Below are 23,439 nucleotides of genomic sequence, written 5' to 3' on the forward strand. Positions count from 1 at the left end.
CACATAAGACCTCTAGACCCCTCGTTTCAATGGAACTAACAGGGACCATGTTTGTGCTTTTTCTGGTGCTTTTTCAGCTCTGTCCTCCCCCACGGAGCCATTTATTCATACATTCATTTATCCAACCGCATTTGTCAAAATACATGGCTGAGAATTTTGAATATCGTCGTTACGCATGCAAAACATGATTCATTTATTTTTGTAACTTGTGGCACAGTTTGCTTCCACTAAAGTTATAGTTAATAAACTCTAATTAACTCTAATAAACTATATTGTTTACTATGAAATACTGAATGTGTAATCCACAAAACGGTTGTTTTAGAAATATAGAAATCTGCAGAATATGGTATTGAAGTGCAGGAATTCAGCACTCAGACTCAAGAAAGTTGGTTATTGCCATTGCTCTTAGGCTTTGCATTTATCTCCTTTAACATCCTTGATGCAACTTGTTGCCCAGGGTCAGCTGGACATGGAGGGGGCTCTGATTGCCAGGGACCGGGTGGGAATCCAGGACTTTGTGCTTCTGGATGAGACCACAGACACGGCCTTCCTCAGCAACCTGAAGAAACGCTTCAGCGAGGACCTCATCTATGTGAGTCTGGGAACTGACTGATTTAAACACTGTTGTTAACGAATGTGTGTGTACATCTTTAGAAAGTGATATCTTTTGAACTCATTCTCTTTGTCTGTACTTGTAGACCTACATTGGCACTCTGTTAGTGTCTGTCAATCCTTACAAACAGTTGGATATCTACAGCAGCAAACAGATGGATCTCTACATGGGTGTCAACTTTTTTGAGCTGCCACCACACATGTGAGTGTATATATGAGAATTATGAATATGTGTATCTCTCTATATGTGTGTGTGTGTGTGTGCATGTACAGTATGTATCTGTGTGTTTCACAAGCTGTTTATGAGCACATACACACCTGACTTAAATGTGGAAATCCTCTTGATAATAACTCATGCTCTCCAGTCCAGCATGTTTCACCTGTGAAATGTTGTGATTGCATTGCATCCCTGCAGCTACGCCTTGGCAGACAACGCCTACCACACCATGCTCACAGAGCTCAACAATCACTTCATCCTCATCTCCGGTGAGAGCGGAGCAGGGAAGACGGAGGCCTCCAAGAAGATTCTGCAGTACTACGCTGTCAGCTGTCCAAGCACCACTCTGCTTAACACTGTCAGGGACAAAATGCTCAAGTCCAACCCTGTCCTAGAGGTCAGACGGTTACTTTTATGTCACTATAAGGAAAGACTAAAAAAAAGCATGTCATACAAACATTCAGCACTCTGTATGATATGTTTGTGTTTCTCCACAGGCTTTCGGCAATGCCAAAACACTGAAGAATGACAACTCGAGTCGGTTTGGGAAGTATATGGACATTCAGTTTGACAGTGAGGTAAGGATCAGGGGCCGGACTCACAAAAGTGCTCTTAAGATAGATCTTAAGAAGTCACCTAGGAAAAAAAATAGCAAGTTCTTAAGAAGGCCTTTAAGTGCAATTCCCCCAATATTTTCTTGAGATTCGTCTCATCTCTTACAAACCTCTCTTGGTTTCTTACTTACAAACTTCTCAAATAGGACCTTCTTTGCAACCATGATGTAAACGAGCATCAAAGGAGGATTTTCCTCCCTAGCTGCACTACTTGTATCCAGAAAACATTTTGGAACAATTGCTTAGGGTGGCTATATTTATGGTTTTCTTTACTCAGTACCCACTGAGCACTAGATGTCATTTCGACGTTGCATCTATGCTTGAGCTCTCATACAGCCCAGGCTCTTTTTGGCAATGTATAGCCGATTTTTAGACCAAGCAGTAAATACAATATTACATATTTAAACAATGCATAAACAGCTATAAATATCACAAATATGTACCAGAGAAGTCTGTATGTACAAGATAATGCTTTCTTTTTGTCATAGGCTATACACCAGAAGACATATACCCTATGTAGTCTCATTTTAGCCTCAACTTCTACAACCATAACCATTTAGCCGTCTTTTAAACGGCTAATCAATGTAAAATTGCTCAGTGGGTAACTTTACATATAGGAAAAGGCTCAGACAGTGGTTACTGCCTTTTGGCTAAAGCTCTATTAAGTGTAACATACTGTATGTCCAATAAGAATAGTGACAAGCTAAGCTTAACAATAAAATGTTTAGTTTAAAATGTAAGATGCAAGTTAATCTATTAATATTTAGAAATTCCTACTTAATTATTGAAAATGTGTTTTCATTTAGAGGCTTGTCTTTTCAGTGCAACCATTTTTTAAAACATTTTAAAACAAGTTAAAAAGAACAAATTTGAGAAATATACTTTCCAAAATGCATTTTATTTTATTTTGTTTTTCTTAGAAATCAAAATAAGAAGAAAGTTAAGTAAATACTTAAGGACTACTTTGATGAATATCAACTTACCTTTATTAATGCTTTTGTTAAGATTACATTTCCAAAATAAATGGCACTTAAGACTTGCTTGTGATGAAGGGCTATAAAAAAATAAATAAAGTTGACTTGATACCGATAGGGGGAAGCAGTCGGAGGTCACATCCTGAACTACCTGCTGGAGAAGTCCCGGGTCGTCCATCAGAACCACGGGGAGAGGAACTTCCACATCTTCTACCAGCTGGTGGAGGGAGGAGAGGAAGACCTGCTGCAGCAGCTCGGCCTGGAGAGAGACTGCCAGCAGTACAACTATCTAACGCAAGTATGTGCAACTCTGTGACCCTGTTATGGGCTAGGTTTATGTACTGCACTTTGACAATCTGTCACTATGTTTATTCTCTCTGACAGGGAGAGTGTGCCATTGTGTCTTCCATCAATGACAAAAATGACTGGAAAACAGTCACAAATGCCCTGAAGGTCATTGAGATTGATGAGAGTAACATTGATGTAAGTTGAAGGCTATGGTAGATACTCTTTGATTTAAACGGATCACTCTTGCCCACTTGTTTGTCAGTGCCTGACTAATATTCATTCTGTGCAGCACCTGTTTGGGATCATTGCAAGCGTTCTCCACCTGGGGAATGTCCAGTTTGAGCCTGACAGTAAAGGCCATTCCACCTTGAACAACAATGCGGAGTTGCACTGGGTTTCAACTGTAAGAATATAACCTAATAATTCCTCAGATATCCAGACATCATTAGAAAACACAAGTCAAGTCAATAAAGAATAATAACTTTACATCACTTTCCTCTGTAGCTGCTGGGAGTCAATGCTCAAACACTCCAAGAGGGACTAACATACAGGAAGATTGAAGCCAAAACAGATGAGGTGTGATCGAGTTACAATGGCCTTAAATTTCAATAATGACAAACAGTGTTGTGATTCAGAGTTATATTTAAAATATTCAATACTATCTTTTATCACTTGCTATGTAGCGTTTGAAATAAAGCTAATGTTTTGTCTCACTGTAAAGGTCCTTAGCCCCTTCACAACTGATCATGCCATCTATGTCAGAGATGCTCTGGCCAAAGCCATTTATGGACGGACTTTCACCTGGCTGGTCAAGAGGATCAATGAGTCCATGGAGAATAAGGTTAGGACAAGACTTTACTGTAACTGACAAATCCCAGGCAGTGAGTGTAATGTATAAAGAGTATAAAGCTTTGTATTGTCTTTTGGTATTATTTTCTACCAGGACCCTTCAATGAAGACTGTTATAGGGCTTCTGGACATATATGGCTTTGAGGTTTTCTATGTAAACAGGTAAGCAGTCCTCTTTGCCTTTGTTTACATTTTGGCACTGCCGTTATTGTGGTTGTTCTCTTTTTACCCTGATGAAGTTTGTTTTAGACATGTATATAGTTTCATTTATGATTCACCAAGAGTAGCTGAAGTTTCCCTTTTGTTCAGTTCACCTTCAAGCACCGGACAACTGTGAAGTTGTGTGAGATTTTTTTTTCTGTTCCTTACAATTTGTGTGATGGCCTCATTGATGGCTGTAATTGATCTTGGCCTATTCTCCCTTTCAGTTTTGAGCAGTTCTGTATAAACTACTGCAATGAGAAGCTGCAGCAGCTTTTTATCCAGCTGACACTCAAGTCTGAGCAAGAGGAGTATGAGGCAGAGGGTATTGAGGTAAACTGACCTGATACATTAACTAGAGAGTGATAGTGAATCAATGGCGGTTCACATCATAGAGTGTATTTGAGGATTCTGAATAGAGATCCATTCACAAACTATCATTTATTGCTCCTTCCATTTATTCTCCCAGTGGGAGCCGGTACAATTCTTCAACAACAAGATCATCTGTGACCTGGTTGAGGAGAAACACAGAGGCATCATATCAATACTGGTGAGTACTACGGAAACTGAAATATCTCTTCAAACCAGGACAGCAGTTCGTAAAACAAAAGATGTTGCTCAGGTAAAATATCACGTGAAACTGTGATCGGTGCTAATGATTATTCTGCAGGATGAGGAGTGTCTCAGGCCAGGAGACGCCACAGATCTCACCTTTCTGGAGAGACTGGAGGAGAAGATGGGAAGTCACCCTCACTTTGTCACGTGAGTTGACTTACCTACCACACAATTTAAAAAGAATTCAAAAGTAGGTATGTGTAAAACTTTCTCCTTAAAAAACGGTTTATTAGCTTTAGAAGTTAAAAAGGTGACAATTTGGCAATGGAGACTTGCATCATACCTTCATTTTCTATCTACTACTAATTACTTTAATCAAATACAATGCCCATCTCAGTACTATTGTGCAATTCAAGACTTAACCATCCCTTGACGCTCAAGTCTGAATCCATTCATCAGCGTTCTGCTGACTGATGTCTTGTGAGGGAGCTGACAGTGAGCTGATAGAGACGGCGGCTCAGGCTCTGCCCTTAATGCCTCTCACTCTTCATCCCTCTGTCTCTCTCTGCCCCGCTGACTGCAGGCACAAACTGGCTGACAAAACGACACGCAAGACTCTGGAGAGGGGAGATTTCCGTCTCTTGCATTATGCCGGGGAGGTCACCTACTGTGTTGTGGGTAAAAGAAACCACAGTCTCAAGCCCTGCTACTTGGCCCTTAAACATCTGAGCCTTTTTATTTTCATTGGTGCACATGTCCTAAATGTATTTTTTTGTTGTAACATTCTAGGTTTCCTGGACAAAAACAATGATCTGTTGTACAGAAACATAAAAGATGTAAGTCTGCAAGTTTCTGACTTTATGTGAGACAAGGAATGGGGTGAGGAGGGGACTCTTCTCAACTGCTTCCTTAATTATTAACTATCCTGTAGACTTACTGTAAATAATACAAGAGGGGAATGCAGTAAATTTGGCAAATGAGTCTTGAGTATCAACTTTATAGTTTGTGTGTACGTGTGTGTTACTCTGTGTGTGTTATCCCTCCTTCTCATAGCTGATGCGTCAGTCTAAAAATGCCATTGTCAGAGAGTGCTTCTCCACCATGGACCCAGACAGCAGGCGAAGACCGGAAACGGTGAGCACTCAGCCTGTTTGACCCCTCCGTATCTCTCAGCTGCCTCACTAACAAAGCTGATGTGATGTATCAGCAGCAGCACTGTGCAATGGCTCAGAGTTTACAACCATATATAAGTGTCACATCATTTTATTTAGAGTGGCCACTGAAGCAAAACAGAAGATTGTTCTCTGGCAGAGGCAGTCTTGTCTCATTCATAAGCCATATGTGTTTGACAGATGAACTGTTAGGGATTATGACCCTCAGTCTGTGTCTGTAGGTGGCGACCCAGTTTAAGAGCAGCCTGCTGAAGCTGACAGAGATCCTCATGGCTAAAGAGGCCTGGTACGTCCGCTGTCTCAAATCCAACGAGTCCAAGCAGCCAGGTACTGGAAATAACAGAAGTACATGCAGCCATTTTGCTAACAAGGTCTGAATGTCTAATTTTGACTAATTGATCTTTCTTTCTTTCTTTGTGTCTGTCTATCTGACTGTTTGTGTTTCTCTCTCTCTCTCTCTCTCTCTCTCTCACACACACACACACACACACACACACAGGACAATTTGACGAAGCGCTGATCAGGCACCAAGTGAAGTACCTGGGCCTGCTGGAGCACCTCAGAGTCAGACGTGCTGGTTTTGCTTATCGACGCAGATATGACATCTTCTTAAAGAGGTATTAAGGACAGTGCGGCTCATCCCTGCTCACCGGATCTTATGCTTCATTTTTAAATTAAACATCTGAGTGGAGAGGTTCCTTTCCAGTCCATTTAAAACATGTTGAGTGGGTGGTTTGCTGCGTCTTATAGATATAAACCCCTGTGTCCAGCCACCTGGCCCCACTGGAGAGGAGAACCTGCTGATGGAGTGGAAGTACTGGCTCAACATCTGGGCTACCTGCCAGATGAATACAAAATGGGACGGTGAGGGCGGCTCTTCCTAAAGTGCTCTTTGAATTTAGCAAATAACCTACTTGCCATTAGAAACCAATAACCATGTTAATTTTGTTATAGAACCAAAATATTCATCCGTCATCCGAGGACACTTTTTGCCACAGAGGATGCTTATGAGAGATGCAAACATGAACTGGGTGAGTGGAAATCAGCTGATTCAGTTATTCAGTCCTTATTATTGGCACAATGATTTATTATCATCTATTATCTGAAATTGCAGCAACGAGGCTCCAGGCCAAATATAAAGGATACAAGGCAAAGGGAGAATTCAGAAAACAGAAAGAAGCTGGTAAATGCCAAAGTTCATGATATAGATTAAGATGTACAATGCTCTTTTGCTTTGGGAGTAAAGGAAAATGACATGCTGTAATATATTTGATGCCCCTTAGCCACTAAGATTGAAACTTGTTGGAGAGGAGCGCAGGCGAGGAAGGAGAGAGAGAAGAGAGCCTGGGCTGTCAAAGTCATCAAGAAGTAAGAAAGGGGATGAAACACAGACAATATCAAACTTACACAGGCCTTGTACTGTATATAGGCCACTGTTACTTTTTCATAAATACAATATTTTACTATTTATTTCAGATTTATTAAAGGATACATGACCAGAGGGGAAGCAAAAACCTCAGACAACTCTGAATATCTGGCCTTTGTGAGACAGAATTGGCTGAACAGGCTTAAAAACAATCTGCCAAAAACGGTTCTGGATAAAACCACCTGGCTATCTTCACCAGCTGTGTTGACAGAGGTACAAAGAGTTAGCAACTTCTTTGCACTAAAGTTGAAATGAAAATTGCTGTATTCTTTTAATGCTGTTAACCTTGGATGTTCGTTCTCCCCCAGACATCAGAGATCCTGCGTAAGCTCCACACCCGCAACATGGTGAGGAGGTATGTGAGAGGAATCACGCCCCAGAAAAAAGCACAGGTGACAGCATTATACACATATCAAACACATTATCCAGGCATGGACCATCATATGTTTTTTTTTTTTTTTTTTACATTGATCAATCTATTTTTCATCCTTTTAGATTCAGATGAAGTTTATCACCAGTTCCATGTTCAAGGGAAAAAAGGACAGCTATCCACAGAGTGTTGCTCAGCCCTTTGTGGAAACCAGAATCAGTGAGTATAGCTGCAGACATTTACAAACACTGCCATTTTCTTTTGAACAATTATTTTTACACCATTTCATCATTTGCAGGTGAACAAGATATAAACATGAAGGTCCTGCAGATGATTCGGAACGAGAGAATCAAGGTAACGCAGTGTCTAGATAGATCTACAGGAAATAGGACTGCAGCAAACACAACTCACCGTGTGGGATTCTCTGTTCCTGCAGTACAGCGTCCCAGTCATCAAGTACGACAGGAATGGCTTCAAACCAAGGCCGCGGCAGCTCATCCTCACCCAGACAGCTGCCTATGTGATAGATGATGCCAAGATCAAACAGAGAGTGCTGTACACCTCTCTCAAAGGTCAGGGAGACACCATATGACTGTTTATCTCAGTTGTCTTCAGGAGTGTTTTCATGTTGTGCTAACAAATGTCCGTTCTTGATTCATTTCAGGTATTTCCATCAGTAATTTGACTGATAGCATCATTGTATTCCACATAACATGTGAAGACCCTAAACAGAAGGTATCTATATATATATATATCTATATATATAATATGCAGTAGATCTTTGGGTTTGTTAGCATTGCTTCTCTTTTACTTGATTTTTTTGGTAGTGTAAATGAAAATGTCTGGCTTCAAATCTAGTTTTGGCCTTTTACCTTCAGATGTAGTTGGCCAAAACTACCCCTGTTTACAAATTATTAAAAGTCAATGTTTTAGTAGTATAAATGAGCAGACATCTAATGTTTGGATCTCTATATGAGATGGCAGGACATGTTTACAAGTTAGTCAATAGCCTGTGTTAGCTTGGTACTTTGAACAATCTTTTGCAGAACAAAGTTTGGGGTGTCAGTTTTCGTAGTTTTCAATCAAAGTTGGCCTGAGAGAAGAAATATTAAATGCCTAATGGTGACAGGAAACATTAACAGGAAATATTTCATAACTTCAGAAATAGTGCCAAGATCCTCTCTTTGTTATCTTAAAATTACATATCTATTCCTGTCTTTAAATGTAATGTTCTGTTTGCCTGGGATGACATGGTACTTTTGCTTGCATTGTATAACAGAAAAAAAAGATTGCACTTTTCTCTTTGCATAATTCCCAGATGTTGGCGCAGGAACATTACCCTATTGAATGTTATTGATAGGAAACATTTCTTGTTAAAGAAAATATTGCACAAATTGCCAGATTCAATTGTACAATTCAAAACCAGTAGGAATTACAAATGTTTAGTCAGTTCAGTCTTAGCTTTGAAGCCAGACTCTTGTTCACACTATATCAGAGCCAGATGTGAAAGCCATGTTTTTAACAATATAAGGTTCATTTCTCCAGTTTTATTTGATCCTGTGGTTGTTTCAGGGGGACCTAGTAATGCAGTGTGACCACTTGTTTGAGTTTTTGACGAAACTCAGCATAATTGCTAACAAACAGGGTGTCATCAAAGTGGTTCAGGGCAGGTGAGTCTGTCTGTAAGAATAAGAGGTTAGATTTAACAAGCGGCCAAGTACACAGACCTAAAACATCATGCGTTTTTGCATTGATTCTCAGCATCAAGATTGAAATCCAGGCAGGGAAAGAGAGTGCTGTGGACTTCAGCACTGGCCAGGAGCCGATGGTGTACAAGGCCAAGAATGGACACCTCATGGTGGTGAGTGGCATCCTGTTATGATGGTGGCTTGGTGTGCTGGGGACTGTCTGCTTACTGATGTGCCATGTGACGCTCTAGTCTAGAATTCATCTGCAGGGAAAGGGAAACAGACTGATTGAAACCGTCTTTGTCGCTGCAGGTGTCCACTCGGGCCAGGACACGGTGACGTGTGTGGGGTTGAGACTTGGACACACAAGAAGCCTCTGCATATTTCATCAAGGAGAGACCCTTGAGGGGAGGATGGACATGCCCACAGGACGCACACCTGACCAGAGACATCAGCACCTTCAGAGCCCTTTTTGTTTTACAGCGATGATTCAAGGCAGCCTGTACAGCACAGCTCAGAACATTTTGTACCTGTACCTATTGGTCAATCACTGAATGTACTTTTCTACTGAAGAACATAAACATCCAGTGAGAGGTTAGAGGTTTAACATCGTTTTTCATTCATTGTTTAAGAAAGGGTATGTTTATGCTGATTCCGGTGCTATTGTTAAAGCAAAGGCTGAAATTGGATTTAATTATTGCAGTGAGAGGTCAGCAAGTGAAACACAGCATTCAAATCTACAAGCTATTTTAATTCATTCAACAGCATTATTCATAAACTGCTTCAAAGAACTCTGTAATACTGATTTCAGATCAATGAAGCCATATGTATCATAATTTTGTATGTTCACTGATAATGGGAGTATGCAAATTAAAACACCAAGAGCAAAAGTAAGTTTGTAGAAATTTATTTGTGATAAAGTATGTATAAATATAAAACATACATATGTTCACATCTGTACAACAGACCTACAAGTACTGTGATTGTTAAGAGACATATTTCAACTCAATCTAAACCTATTGTGTGCAAACAGTACATTCTCTGTTGAATGCGATGATGAAGGACAGGTCTAATTTCTCTCCCTGTTAAAAGCTTGTACAAGACAGGGTTCCCTTCCTACCAGGGAGCTCTCTGGTTACAGTCATTCATTTCAACCTCAGCATCCATCATTTAATCACCCCAGTACATTTAACACCTCAGGTCACGGCTCAGGTTCCCTCCTTTTAAAATGATCACTTCTGTAGAATGAAGGGACACCGGATTAATGCTAAATCTCATCAGACATGGGTATGGTGGAGGCACTTCTCCAAAGTGCTGCATCCACCCGTGATATCTGAACGGTATCAAAATTATCAAAAAGAAATTTAAAAAGGATTAATTGCCAATAGCTTCTAGGCTTCAACATCGCCTTGGTAACATCTTCTAAGAATAAAACAGTGTCACCAAGTGGCCACATCTTGTACATCACCTGGTTCACTCGCTCATGACCTATACAACAGACCCCTCAGAAACACAATAGGGAGAAGCAAAAATTGTGTACATTAATTTTCAGCTGCTTACATAATATAATTCTTGTTCTCCTGGCTGTAATGTAATAAAGGACCACAAACAACAAACTGATACTGACAATACACTACTCTTAACAGTTTTGCCAACTCCTGCCATTCACAAGGTCACATTCATGCACAGTTGAAAATGTGGTCACCTGCAGTGCTGAATGTAAGCATCCATGGCCATGGGCTTCTGCATACTAGTAGATAACAGTGATAGAAATTAACATGACTAACACACATAGAACAAAACAACAATAGGGCCTGTCAGAGCAACAAAGGTGACAAGCAGACACACACACACAAAATCACTTCACCACTTCAAACTATTGTAGGACACTCTCCTCTCAGCAGAAGACTCCTGGAGAAAGCTGGTAAAATAAGAGTGGAAGTGAAAGAGAGAGGCGCTGGGTGTTGTAAGGCACAAGCGCGGTGCAAAGACTGTTCAGGGTGAGAGACACAGGGCTGACGGGTTTGGGGGTAAGTGGTGGAGGGAGGAAGGTCACTGGTGGTGGTGTGTACGGTCGTCCGGTCGTTTGATATGAATCCTACGAACTCGCTCAATACGCTCCCGCTCCTCGTCCTCATCCAGGTGATGGGACCGTCCTGCAGCGCCCCCTGTGGCCTCAAGCAAGGCATTGTCTGGACCCCTCCCGTCCTGGGACTCGTACAGGAGGATATTGAGGGTCTCTTCATAGATTCGCGCCTCAGGGAACTCCACCTAGGAGGGAAACAGAATGGTACAGAAGAGATTAGACAATATTCAAATTATATAGATCTTCACTTAAGAACTTTTGAGTCTGGGCATGTTACAAATGCACATTTACCTTTGTCTGCTTCTTTTCAGTGGCATAAACAATGGAGGTGCAGCACACTTCAGCAATTTTGCGGCCCTGGCCATAAAATGACCAACAGCAGATCTCATCCCCAATCACATCTTTGATGAAAAGTACACGACCATTGAACCGCAGTGACAGCTTGTCAAACAGCTCAATGTTTTTCAGCATGTTGTCATCGGAATTGCTGAGGGGAAAACACCGGATGACGACTTATTATGACGGCTTGTATGATTTCATCCCATGTTCCTTCTTTACAGTTACATGCTAGCTACGATCTCTCTTGAAAAAGCCTTACCTGGTGTATGAGTATTTGTTGTTGCTTCTGTTATACAGGAGTTTGACAGTAGGCTGTGGAAACAAAGGATTTTGTAAGTCTGTGTTGTGAACAGCATGCATTGGCACTTTTCAGTTTTACTGAACACTGATATACTGGCACAGTATGTGAAAGAGAGGTACCTTGTTAGAGGTTGCAATAAGCCTCTGCTCTTCTTTAGATGATGTCACCAGAGGCACTTTACAAAACGGTTCATAAGTGTCTTTGTTCTAAAAGGACAAAAAGATAATTGTTTCGTTAAAAAAACAAAACAATACAAAAAACAAACAGTTCTATTTGCAAAAATGCACCATGTTATAAAAGAGTAATGACGCCACCTGGTGGATCACAGTAACAAAGATGATGAAGGGTATACAAAACCCATCTAAAGCAAAAGGGACAGCCCCACAGTACCTGCAAAGCAGCTGTACACTCGTCAGCCAGGCCTTGGACCAGGTAATACTTGGCCTCAGCAAGCAGCTCCTCAGTCTCCCGCCGGCTGTCTGGGAGCGGCACTGCCCCGTCTCTAAGGTAGTTCAGGATTGTTCCAAAGTGTTTCCCACAGCGATCAATCAAGATCCAGCCTATGGATATACAATAGTGAAACATCAATTACTGACAGCTCTGTGGCAGTATGGGCCAAATATCCTCTCAATGCTGTGTACATGTTAAACAGACCCGCTAGCAACCTACCTTCGCTGTCTGTGAGGACCTCCATCCTGCCACTAAACATGGCCTTGAGCATAGTGTCCTGTTTGGTCAGTGTCTGCATTGTGGTGTAGTACAGCGCCCCACCCACGTTCAACTTCACATACTTAGAGCTGGGGCTAGAGCCCTTGAAGGAAGTGGTCCGGGTTGTAGCTGCCGGCACTGCCGAGCTCACAACGCTCTCTCCTGACATCTCTTCCTGTGACAGAGCAAGAAAAACACATTACGTTACACCTAGTATCAAAGCAATCAAAGACAATGACTAACGTTAACCCTTAACCAAATGTTGCCGCTATCCTTTTCAAAACAGAAGGACCTTTTGTATTCTCATACAGGGGCTTTCCTTTCCTCTATATAAAACCTTCGACCGTATGTCCCTCATTCCAGTAAGTGATAATTTGATTTTAGCACTGCTAACGTAGCAAGCTAACGTTAACTAAAGTTACTTACGTTAGCATACATTTGTCTAGTGAGCGTAGGAAACAAACGACATCAAACTATCTTATGAAATCGACCAGAACAACCATTTTCCCTCCATAAGGTTAGTATTATTTTACTATTTGGCTGGTGATATGATACAAAGATATTTACCATAGAACCCGCAGCAGACTTCGAAATTTTAGCTTGCTAACGTTAGTCAGCTAACACCCACTTCCTTCCTGGCCAACGCTGCGCACTTCTAAAAATGACGTAAATATTCCCGTGCACTGTTTAAAGGTACAGTCAACATTATTTCGTTTAAAAATGCAGGGCGAGTGGAAAAACAAGTAATATGAGACATATCCAATAAAGCTAATCCGGGACGCTACACCCAGCTTTAAACATTTCTGACCAAACGTTACTGGTTTCCAGCCGCATATTACTGAAAGTAGCTTTAGTTTTCAATTTGCCGTCTGCTCATTTCCGCTATTGGGGGAGTAACAGTGATAACATTCCCCTCATTAAAAGTGTTCCCACCCAATACTCTTGACGACAACATTATCAATTGCCTGGACAGCAATTTTTTTTATTGTTACAGCATAAACACAAAGATTTCAGCATACCCCAGACATCCTATCGATAAATACTTTTTATCGCATTATTTGTACAGAGAGAGAAATACTACCCGGAATCATTTAATGCGACACAGGGGATTAATGGCTGCAGTCAATGTACGGATCTCCTGTTATTGTTTACATTTCGAAACGGTATGTTTCCTATGTTTTTGAGGCTGTCATTGACAAAGGACCCAACTTCACCCCATAATGATGCTAAATATTGCTGAATTAATGTCATAATATCCTTTCTGAAACAGTATCAAGCTTACTTGCGACGAACTAGCCCTGTGTGCTAGCTAACACAGCTCCATCTTCACTGTCGCCCATTTCTCCAGAGATGACAAGTTTTCAGCTTTGATTTGGCGTTCCTGTTACTTGGATCCCAAGGACACCCAAATGATTGAGGAGGTATAGCGTCCAGTGAGCCTCAAGGCCCAGGCAACATAATAATTGGAAAATATCGCAGGTAAATTCACTGCTATGCTCACTCAGATCTGTAGTTAAATAGGCTGGTGCATCAAAGTCATAATCTTAGGTAATTACAAATTGTTCTTAAGTAGGCTACACTGTCAAAAGTGTTTTTTATAGATGCATATGGGTTATCAATTCAACTAAATATATTATTTCCTCTCGTTATATGCAGTCAGCTGGTTTCTTCTTGTCTTGTGTTTTTTTTTTTAGGGTGCACAATGTTTAGTGCAACTCAAAGCTCCAAGTCTGAGTTCCTGGACAAAGCCAGGCAGGCGAGGGAGGAGAGGAAGGGACAAAAGGAGAAGGAGAGAGCAGCAATCCAGATCCAAGCCCTTGTCAGGAGATTTCTCTGTCGCTGCAGACTCCAGAAGCAAACAAGGTGCTCTCCAATATTTTCATTTTAGCATTATTGGTCACTATTATCTAAAATGCGGCATCAAGAATAAGAGCCTTGACTTCAGTGTGTTTGCCATGAACATCATGAGTGAAAAAATTTGAGAAAAAAAAGAATTGTTTGAAGTTAGGACTATTTTCACTTTAATAATATACCAGTTTTATATTCTCAAATGGCTCAATCTTTTCTCTCTGTGTCTCACCAGGAAAGAGGTTGATGACTATTTTCAAGCCTCTGAAACTGGGACATCAAAAAGAAATGCACTATCAATTTTCAGAATTGCTCGGAAGTTATTATTCATTTATTGCCCAGAGGATAAATTGGTGAGTTATAAACTATGCTGTTTAGATTAATATTTACATGGATGATTGATAACAAAGACTAGAACACAAACAAGTAGTATTAGAGCTAATTCTCTTCCACAGTAATAGTGTTGTTGTTTTCTCCTTTTAACTAATATTACTTTTTATGAAGACTGTCCTGTAAACATAACAATAGTAATTCAGATAGTTGTTTCAGTCGTTTTAATCCAGTGACTCTAATTTTGCACACAGCGGTTTGAGAAGCTTTGTCGTGCTATACTTGGCAGCATGGATGTTGAAAACGAACCTAAAGTGAGTATGTTTAAGGGTTAGCTGTTCACACCCAGAAGTTTTTTTTAGATATGTGATTCTTGTCTCAGTGACTGCTCTCTCCTCTGGCTGTCAGGTCTGGTATGTGTCCCTGGCTCTTTCCAAAGACCTCACCATTCCCTGGCTCAAACAGATCAAAGATGTTCTCTGGGTCTCCTGCCAGCTGCTGAAAAACTTAAAGGTAAGTCTTGCTTTGAAGCAGAAAAATACATTGTGCCATGCATTTCATGACTTTAATCCATATCACTGTTATGCTTTTTGTCTTTGTTTGTCAATTGCAGCCTGACATACTTCAGGACAATAAATTGGTAACACTGTACCTCACCATGCTGGTGACCTTCACTGACACTTCAACTTGGAGGATAGTCAGAGGGAAAGGTCCGTCTCAAGCCAAGTTGTGGTTGTCATTGCATACATATCTTTCACTATCGCGTGCCTTGCTTTATGGAAAGGAAAACAAAATATTTTGCCCTCTTTATTTCAGGAGAGGCTCTCAGACCCGCATTGACCAGGATTTGTGAGAATATCATGGGCCATCTCAATCAGAAGGGATTCTATTCCGTACTACAGGTTCTGTATTACAGCTCACACTTTCTCAATTGCGACCAGGGATTTAATGAACTCTAGTAGTGATGTCTATTTTCTTCTTGTGTCAGCTGTTATTTCACAAAATAACAGCTGACACATTACATGACATGCCATCTTTGTTTTTCTTGTGTAGATCTTGCTGACCAATGGCTTGGCTCGCTCCAGGCCCTCTCTGTCAAAGGGCACTCTAACAGCAATATTCACTTTGTCATTAAGGTGAGCTGGTGATTGGAGGCTCTGTAGTCGCTATTTGAAAAATGGATAAGTTAATATTCCAGCTCCAATACCTTTAGTGGAGCAGACACGTTATAGAAGATTCTTATGCTCTGCTCTGAATTTAGTTGCTGTTGTCCCTTTAACTAAGTCTAATATTTTTTTTCCAGGCCAGTCATTGCTGCTCACTTCTCTGATAACCTGCTGAGATCGTTCCTCATTCACATCATGTCAGTTCCAGCGGTCATATCCCACCTCAATGTGCTTACCCCAGAGGTAAACACTCATTCATACATCAGATGTGTGCATCTAGCATAGTAGAATATAATAATTTGAACTATTAGACTGTATAAAGTTTGCCTCTGTTAGATTTAGCTTTGAATATCTGCTCTATTTGGACAGTGCATGGCCTCCATCCAGACTCATGACCTGCTGCGGAAGTTCATTCTGTTTCTCAGTCGTGAAGAGCAGTGTCTGGACATCTGTGTGTGTCTGGAGGGGAGCCACACGCTCTGCTTACTGGGTACCGTATTATTTAAGTCTCTAGATAATGAATTTGGGCTTGTGGATGAGAAAATCATTGCTAATTTGCTTGTAGATCGTGTTCATATCTTTGGGTGTGGTGAACTGTTTAGTTGGGTTTCTAGTTGTGACTGCATCTTTCCCCTTGTATGGTAGGAAACCTGATTCACCTGGGCTACCTTAATGAGAAAATCCTAGAAGAAGAGGCCAACCATTTTGTGAAGGATCTGACTGACATGCTGTCCTACTGCCAGAGATATGTATCCCAAAAGAAATCCAACCTCACCCACTGGCACCCAGTCCTGGGCTGGTTCTCCCAAACCGTAGACTACGGGTCAGTGAAAGAGATGCTGTTTACTTGAATGGATTCAGAGATTAAATGCCACACTAACTTGGCTTAATCTCTCCTCTGCTTCTTCTCTCTCCTTTTCCTCGTAGTCTGAACGAGTCAATGCCGCTTGTCACAAAACAGCTGCAGTACCTGTGGGGTGTTTCCGTCATTAGGACGCTCTTCAGTGACGTCCTCTCTAAAAAGCTGGAGAGTCAGGAGCCGACCCCCCCACCCCAGCAACCCAGCACATCACAAAACAATCTGCCAGTTAAGAGTGAGTTATATTTGGATCCGTTTCAGTTTTTAGTTTCAATATACAATTTAATAAATAGATGGATATAGTTGAAATTTGACAGATTTGAAAGCTCTTGTATTCCTTTTCCCATAACCATATAATCTTGAGTCCCCGGTGTGTTGTGGCTGTGTTTTGACAGACCTTTTCAAGCGGGCATTTCAGAAGTCGGCGTCTGTTAGAAACATCCTGAAGCCAGTAGGAGGGAAGCGAGTGGACTCAGCTGAAGTTCAGAAGGTGTGCAGCATCTGTGTGCTCTACCAGACTGCTCTCTCCACACTGACGCAAATACGACTTCAGATACTCACTGGTGAGTGCCACAGTGTTACATTTCTCAATGACGCACACAGAAACACACATACTGGAAAATTCATCATGGATTCATCATTTCTCTCTCTGTTTTATTTTTATGTAGGTCTGACACACCTTGATGACCTGCTGCCCAAGCTTTGGGCCTTCATCTGTGAGCTCGGTCCTCAGGGAGGCCTGAAGCTGTTCATGGAGTGTCTGAACAATGACACAGACGAGTCCAAGCAGCTCCTGGCCATGCTCATGCTGTTCTGTGACTGCTCACGGCACCTCATCACGTAATTTGAATTTCTGTAATTTTAAGTACTGCACTTCAGGTACACACACGCTACAGACAGCAGCAACACTAGCAAACTAACATTTGTTCATGACATACGATTCATGTGTTACAGAATTCTGGATGACATTGAAGTCTATGAAGAGCAGACCTCTTTCAAGATAGAGGAACTCATCACCATTTCCTCATTTCTGAACACATTTGTGTACAAGATGGTATGGGATGGCATCTTAGGTGAGTGGGTGACTTCATTGAATCTTAGTCAAAGTGATGACAATTAAAGTGACAAAATAAATTACTCCCTCAGCAAATGTAACAATTATGAAATCCTGATTCAGGAAAAAAAAAAATCTCTATTCAAGGATTCTATTCATCATTTTTTCTTCCCTGCACCTGCTCACAGAAGTTGGCTGTGTTTTTATGTCAGTTAGCATGTCTTTGTGTCTGTCACAGAGAATGCCAAGGGAGAGAAACTGGAGCTGTTCCACAGTGTTCATGGCTGGCTGATGGTGCTCTATGAACGGGACTGCAGGCGGAGATTCTCCCCTGATGACCACTGGCTGCGCAAGTAAATAGCCTCATTTGCAAAACATTGAATTCTTCTTGACTGGGAAAGACTGCTTTTCTGATAAAGTAAAAACGCTCCCCTTCTCATGTGTTTTTGCATTCAGGGACTTGAAGCCCAGCCTGTTGTTCCAAGAGCTGGAGAAAGGCAAGAAAAGGGCCCAGCTGTTACTGCAGTACATCCCTCATGTCATTCCACATAAAAATGTAAGTAAACAATAGCTTTTGATTGAAGGCCTGGTGTCATTTTCATATTCATTGGTATAATTATTTTCCTTCCCATTTTTAGAGGGTGCTGTTGTTCAGGAATATCGTTACAAAGGAAAAGGAGAATTTAGGATTGGTGGAGACGAGCTCTGCTTCACCACATGTCACCCATATTACCATTCGCCGCTCACGGATGTTAGAGGTATGGAGTTGACTGATCAGATGGATGTTTTGCATGATAACAAAAGTATTTTATTACGGCAGTCATCCCACAATATCACTTGTAATGCCCTCTCCTAAGGATGGATACGACCAGCTTCGCCGGTTGCCGGTGAATTCCATTAAAGGCGTCATTCGGGTGAAGTTTGTTAATGACCTGGGAGTGGACGAGGCTGGTATCGATCAGGATGGCGTCTTCAAAGAGTTTCTAGAGGAGATCATTAAGAAAGTCTTCAATCCTGCACTCAACCTCTTCAAGGTAACGCAGGCGGATCGTATTCCATCTTTTAGGCCGTGCTTCTGCTGCCGACATTGATCGCGGCCGTCCTTATCATTATGGTGTTATTTATTTTTCCCGTAGACTACGAGTGGAAATGAAAGGCTTTATCCTTCACCTACATCTTACATCCACGAGAACCATCTGCAGCTCTTTGAGTTTGTGGGAAAGATGCTTGGGAAAGCCATGTATGAGGTACGCTGGTGCTCTCTGAGGAAGTGCTTTCATCTATTGATCTAACATTGAGCACAATGCCCTGAAAGTGTCTCTCTGTCTCTTACTTTTGTGTGTTCAGGGTATTGTTGTGGACGTCCCTTTTGCCTCCTTCTTCCTCAGTCAAGTCCTGGGTCACCACCACAGCACCTTCTACAGCTCCATCGATGAGCTGCCGTCGCTGGACTCCGAGTTCTACAAGAACCTCACATCCATCAAGGTCAACAAAAATAACTCTTTCACCATTCTCTAATTTCTGTTGCTTTTGGCTTTTATCTGTGGCTCATGTTGTTCCAGTTCATTAGCTAACATCTGATGGATATTTCATGTTCGGTTTTTCAGCGCTACGATGGGGATGTAGGGGATCTAGGACTGACGTTATCCTATGATGAGGATGTCATGGGGCAGGTAAGGATGGAGGGCCATGTGGAAGATGTGATGTAACTTATTTAAATGCCTGAAATTCCTCCTTAGTTTTAACTTTCTCCGAATGTTCCCTTGCAGCTAGTCTGTCATGAGTTGATACCTGGAGGGAAGACCATGCCAGTCACCAATGAAAACAAGTGTGTAAATTCTTATCCACTTTGTGAACTAGCGTACGGACATATTTTAGTTGAGAGATCTTGTTGGTTTCACCCTCTAACTCTGACCTCGTGTCTCCACCAATCACGCGGTCCTACAGGATCAGCTACATCCACCTCATGGCGCACTTCCGGATGCACACACAGATTAAGGAGCAAACCGCTGCGTTCATCCGGGGTTTCCGCAGCATCATCAACCCGGAATGGTTGCACATGTTTTCCACCCCTGAGGTTCAGCGCCTTGTCTCGGGGGATAATGCTGAGATTGATCTGGATGACCTCAAGTATGTGACATCTCAGACATCTCTACCTTCCTCCATCATCTCTGTAATACTACCTTATGGCATTTGACTCCCTGCCCAAACATATGTGGGAAGGCTGTAGTCCATATTTTGGTTTTATGTTTTATGAACAGAAGGGAAAATTTCACCTACACATGGTGAACAATTACAACAATTATACCAATTATAATTAAAGTTTCTTCAATAATTGTTCAACAAATATTGCAGCATTTTTCTTTTTTTTTCCAGTACACTACTCGATTCAAACACCTTGTTCAACATCGCCTTTCTCTCTCTTTCCCAGGAAGCACACAGTGTATTATGGAGGTTTTCACAGCAGCCATCGGGTCATCATCTGGCTGTGGGACATCCTGTCCAGTGACTTCAATGCTGAAGAGAGGGCTATGTTCCTCAAAGTAAGCTCTCTTATGTTTGTAACTGTCACTGTCACAAGCTTTTAAGCTGGTTTACCTACATGATAGAGTCCAGTAGTTGTTTCAGAATGTTTTTTTCTATTTTACAATTGTCTCTTTTATTCTCCTGTTGATGTGTCTTGACAGTTTGTTACCAGCTGCTCAAGGCCGCCTCTTCTAGGTTTTGCCTACCTCAAACCACCTTTCTCCATTCGTTGTGTGGAGGTCTCAGATGATCAGGTAAGAAAGAAAGAGAGAAGATATTGATGCTACTTACTTGTTAAAGCTTACAGCATCCTTGCTTTTTGTAGAGTCAGTTTGTTATGTTTCTGTTTGTACCTGCATCCATGTGTTATGTTTGTGCTTATGGACTGTATTCGATTTTACATTACATTTCCTGTGGCTAGGACACTGGAGATACCCTCGGCAGTGTCCTTAGGGGCTTTTTCACCATCCGGAAGAAGGAGCCTGGTGGTCGACTCCCCACTTCGTCCACGTGCTTCAACCTGCTCAAGCTGCCCAACTACAGCAAGAAGAGCATCCTGCGCGACAAGCTGCGCTACGCCATCAGCATGAACACAGGCTTTGAGCTCTCCTAACTCAGTTGCACCAGGACAGTCTGCGCAGGAGCGCTGTGTCGAGCGGCCTGACCCAAGCAAGGGGCGAGGCTTACCTGGACTGGAGCCTGTCACATCAGTGGAGCATCACCGAAACAAAAGGGCAATCATAAAGGACCCACATACTTTCCTTTTGTCTCTGCTAGTTAAACCAGATGAGCTCCACTCTACTTCTGCCCGGTTCCTCTGGAAGGTTCGGCCTCGAATGGCTCCTCCAGCCATTTGCTGCCTATGATTTTCTTTTTTCTTTTGATCGGCCGTCATATATTCTGTTCTGAAAACAACAACAAAGGGAATGCTGTTTTTGCAGCACAGTTCAATTTTTTAGCATCTTCCTTTGCCTCTCCCAAAATTCAATATGTCCTGTATTTAACTTGATGAAATACTGAAATATAATGGCTAGATCTCTATTTCTCAGGCTTAACAGAATCATTCTTGGATTTTACACTCCATTTGAAGTGAACTGGAAAGCAATACAGATGCAATGCAAGCCATTAGACACGTGGTTGACTCACTTGAGCAAATCCAAGGGATGCATTGTTAAGCTTGGACTCCATTATCCAAGCAACTTTCAGCTGATATTGGATAAGTCTTAAATAGCTTTGCTGAACATAATGCATCTTTTATAAATGGAGGACAAATCATTGTCTCATGTTCAACTTCCATGAAGGAGAAATGGCTCAGACGAAGCGGTCCTGTGTTGATTACATTATGTCCCATATGGATTAAGAGGGTAAATCCTGGTGACCTCATTCCATTTCTCCCCACTTAAGACACTACAGTCACCTGACAGAGACTTTTGCCCTCTGGTTTTCTGTTCTCTATACAGAGATGTGTCTGAAAACTTCAGATCTGCCTCAGTTATGGTGAAGCAGCAATGTATTTCTTAATGCAAAACGATTATTTGATTATGCTGTTGTTTATTTTAGACAAAGATGTCCCTGCTGTAGCATCTTTTACTTTTGAGAATGGAACAGCAAGTCTTTGAAAATAATGAAACTGCAAATAGTTATTTGCAGTTTCAGTATCTGTCCAGTACAGCAGACAGCTTTTCCTTGTCACGTCTTGACATCCACCCAAAAAATGAACAGTAAAGTCAATCAATGATGTTAGTCTTTGTACTAATTCCTGGTAAGACTGAAGATTTCTCACTACACCTTTGAATAATGCTGAGTGCCTCGTGTATGTTCCCCCTTGCCATCACATGTCTGACTGTATTTCAAGTGCAACCAATAACCACGTCTCTCGGAAACAAGCCATACATATGGGGGCAAGGTACTTGGACTGTTCTCTGCTCCTGCTAAGAAGAAAGCGCAGAAACCCAACCACTGTACTACCACTACAACAACCAAGGAGGGTTTTAATAGGATGCTCTCTCATCTCTGTGGACTTTTTAAGCCATGTGGAAAAGAATTTGAGGTTGAAACCTCTCAACATGATGTCATGGACTGGTTCATCACCCAAATCTGACTCCTTGATTTGATGTCCCCTTCAGTAGAAACATTGCACACAAAATTCTGCTCTTTGTGGCTATTGATAAAGGGAGAAAAGGGTGAATGTTACCTTATAGGCCTAAATATTGCATTAAACAGGGTTTAATTACTAGTGGAGTTAATGAAGAGACTTGTTAGTCAATTGCCAGGAAGGGGACTGCACCTTTAACACACTAGAAAGGGTTTAAACAAATAATTATTGCATATTTACTAAGTTCTCTATTATGCAAAAGTGTTTTCTGTGTGGTGAATGGCTATTGATATCTTTGTTAGTAGGAACCCCAGACTAGTCAACCATGTTGGTCATTATTGCCATGTCTCTAACCAATAATATGGCCACTAACTTGAGTAAAAACAACAAAAATCTTATCCTAATTAAAATGCAACCATTATATGCCCCTGGTTGTATTCAATTTACCTGCAATCTGCTGATGAGGGGAAACCTGCAAACCATTTTCAAGTCTCTGACAAATCAGTCTGGAGGATGTCACCTCTATCTTGGCTCCTCTTTCCTTCAATCTATTGTTCAAACGAGTGGCAACAGTCTGGAAATGGAGTTGTCCTGAGTGTGTAGTGTGCAAGAGATGAAAGATACCTCACAAGCTTTGTCTGTGTGTCTGATGAGATCACTCATCAGTTTTAAATGATGTCAAGAAATCTATCAACAGTAGGCTAGACTGTAAATGCTCCAGTGGACTGCTGATGCTGGCTTTGAATATCCATTCTTTATTAAATAAAAATTTAAAAAAAAGGATCCAGGAACTGTTCCCACCCTCCCATGAAAGTACTGTTTCCTTCTCTTTTTTAAAAGTGTCTTTGAACCTGGCTGCACTATGTGAAATAAGTTGTTGAAAAGGCGATTCCCGTGTAAAACTTGTCCATGTGTAAGATACTCTCTCTTCTGTAAGACATAATTGTTAAATCATGTACACCATTATTATATAAATCATTTACTCATAATGAGTGTGTTTTTGCTTTTTGCTTTACACAGCATAGACTGACACGTATATTCTCACAATTTATTAATCAGTTTATTACAGACACCTGCTGAGTTTGATGTGAGTGGAAGCTACAAGACCCGTACACTTACGGTACTGGAGTACTGCACTATTTTTAAATATCGTTGAGATCA

At 41.4% G+C, this 23,439-nt stretch overlaps 3 protein-coding genes across 3 annotated transcripts; 2 read left to right on the plus strand and 1 right to left on the minus strand.

Annotated features, from left to right (window-relative positions):
* The first annotated feature begins 439 nt into the window (after positions 1–439).
* myo1ha (myosin IHa) lies at positions 440–9,305 on the plus strand. Its single transcript, XM_071899799.2, has 31 exons — positions 440–592; positions 699–814; positions 1,028–1,226; positions 1,327–1,407; positions 2,536–2,715; positions 2,802–2,900; positions 2,995–3,108; positions 3,210–3,281; positions 3,427–3,546; positions 3,649–3,716; positions 3,983–4,088; positions 4,225–4,305; positions 4,426–4,517; positions 4,894–4,988; positions 5,100–5,146; positions 5,364–5,444; positions 5,704–5,809; positions 5,982–6,099; positions 6,233–6,346; positions 6,437–6,513; positions 6,597–6,665; positions 6,766–6,850; positions 6,959–7,121; positions 7,217–7,300; positions 7,404–7,497; positions 7,577–7,632; positions 7,715–7,850; positions 7,943–8,013; positions 8,851–8,948; positions 9,040–9,139; positions 9,279–9,305. Exons 1-31 carry the CDS (start codon positions 440–442, stop codon positions 9,303–9,305), a joined length of 3,102 nt encoding a protein of 1,033 aa, XP_071755900.1.
* A 560-nt stretch (positions 9,306–9,865) lies between these two features.
* Positions 9,866–13,220, minus strand: kctd10 (potassium channel tetramerization domain containing 10). The gene is made up of 7 exons (XM_071899664.2): positions 12,968–13,220; positions 12,362–12,575; positions 12,083–12,252; positions 11,812–11,898; positions 11,651–11,703; positions 11,344–11,539; positions 9,866–11,237 (listed from the first exon to the last, which is right to left on the minus strand). Exons 1-7 carry the CDS (start codon positions 12,968–12,970, stop codon positions 11,019–11,021), a joined length of 942 nt encoding a protein of 313 aa, XP_071755765.1. The 5' UTR covers positions 12,971–13,220; the 3' UTR covers positions 9,866–11,018.
* A 249-nt stretch (positions 13,221–13,469) lies between these two features.
* On the plus strand, positions 13,470–23,267 carry ube3b (ubiquitin protein ligase E3B). The gene is made up of 28 exons (XM_071899671.2): positions 13,470–13,563; positions 13,749–13,879; positions 14,095–14,263; positions 14,484–14,601; positions 14,833–14,892; positions 14,987–15,091; positions 15,192–15,288; positions 15,395–15,480; positions 15,632–15,714; positions 15,882–15,987; positions 16,114–16,234; positions 16,390–16,567; positions 16,672–16,838; positions 16,999–17,166; positions 17,272–17,443; positions 17,558–17,676; positions 17,896–18,010; positions 18,114–18,213; positions 18,296–18,415; positions 18,515–18,691; positions 18,794–18,904; positions 19,005–19,142; positions 19,265–19,330; positions 19,427–19,485; positions 19,605–19,787; positions 20,089–20,200; positions 20,345–20,437; positions 20,605–23,267. The coding sequence occupies exons 3-28, from the start codon at positions 14,103–14,105 to the stop codon at positions 20,794–20,796; spliced, it is 3,207 nt and encodes a 1,068-aa protein (XP_071755772.1). The 5' UTR covers positions 13,470–13,563; positions 13,749–13,879; positions 14,095–14,102; the 3' UTR covers positions 20,797–23,267.
* Positions 23,268–23,439: the final 172 nt, after the last annotated feature.

Source organism: Centroberyx gerrardi, chromosome 8, assembly GCF_048128805.1.
Source record: "Centroberyx gerrardi isolate f3 chromosome 8, fCenGer3.hap1.cur.20231027, whole genome shotgun sequence".
NCBI lineage: Eukaryota > Metazoa > Chordata > Actinopteri > Beryciformes > Berycidae > Centroberyx > Centroberyx gerrardi.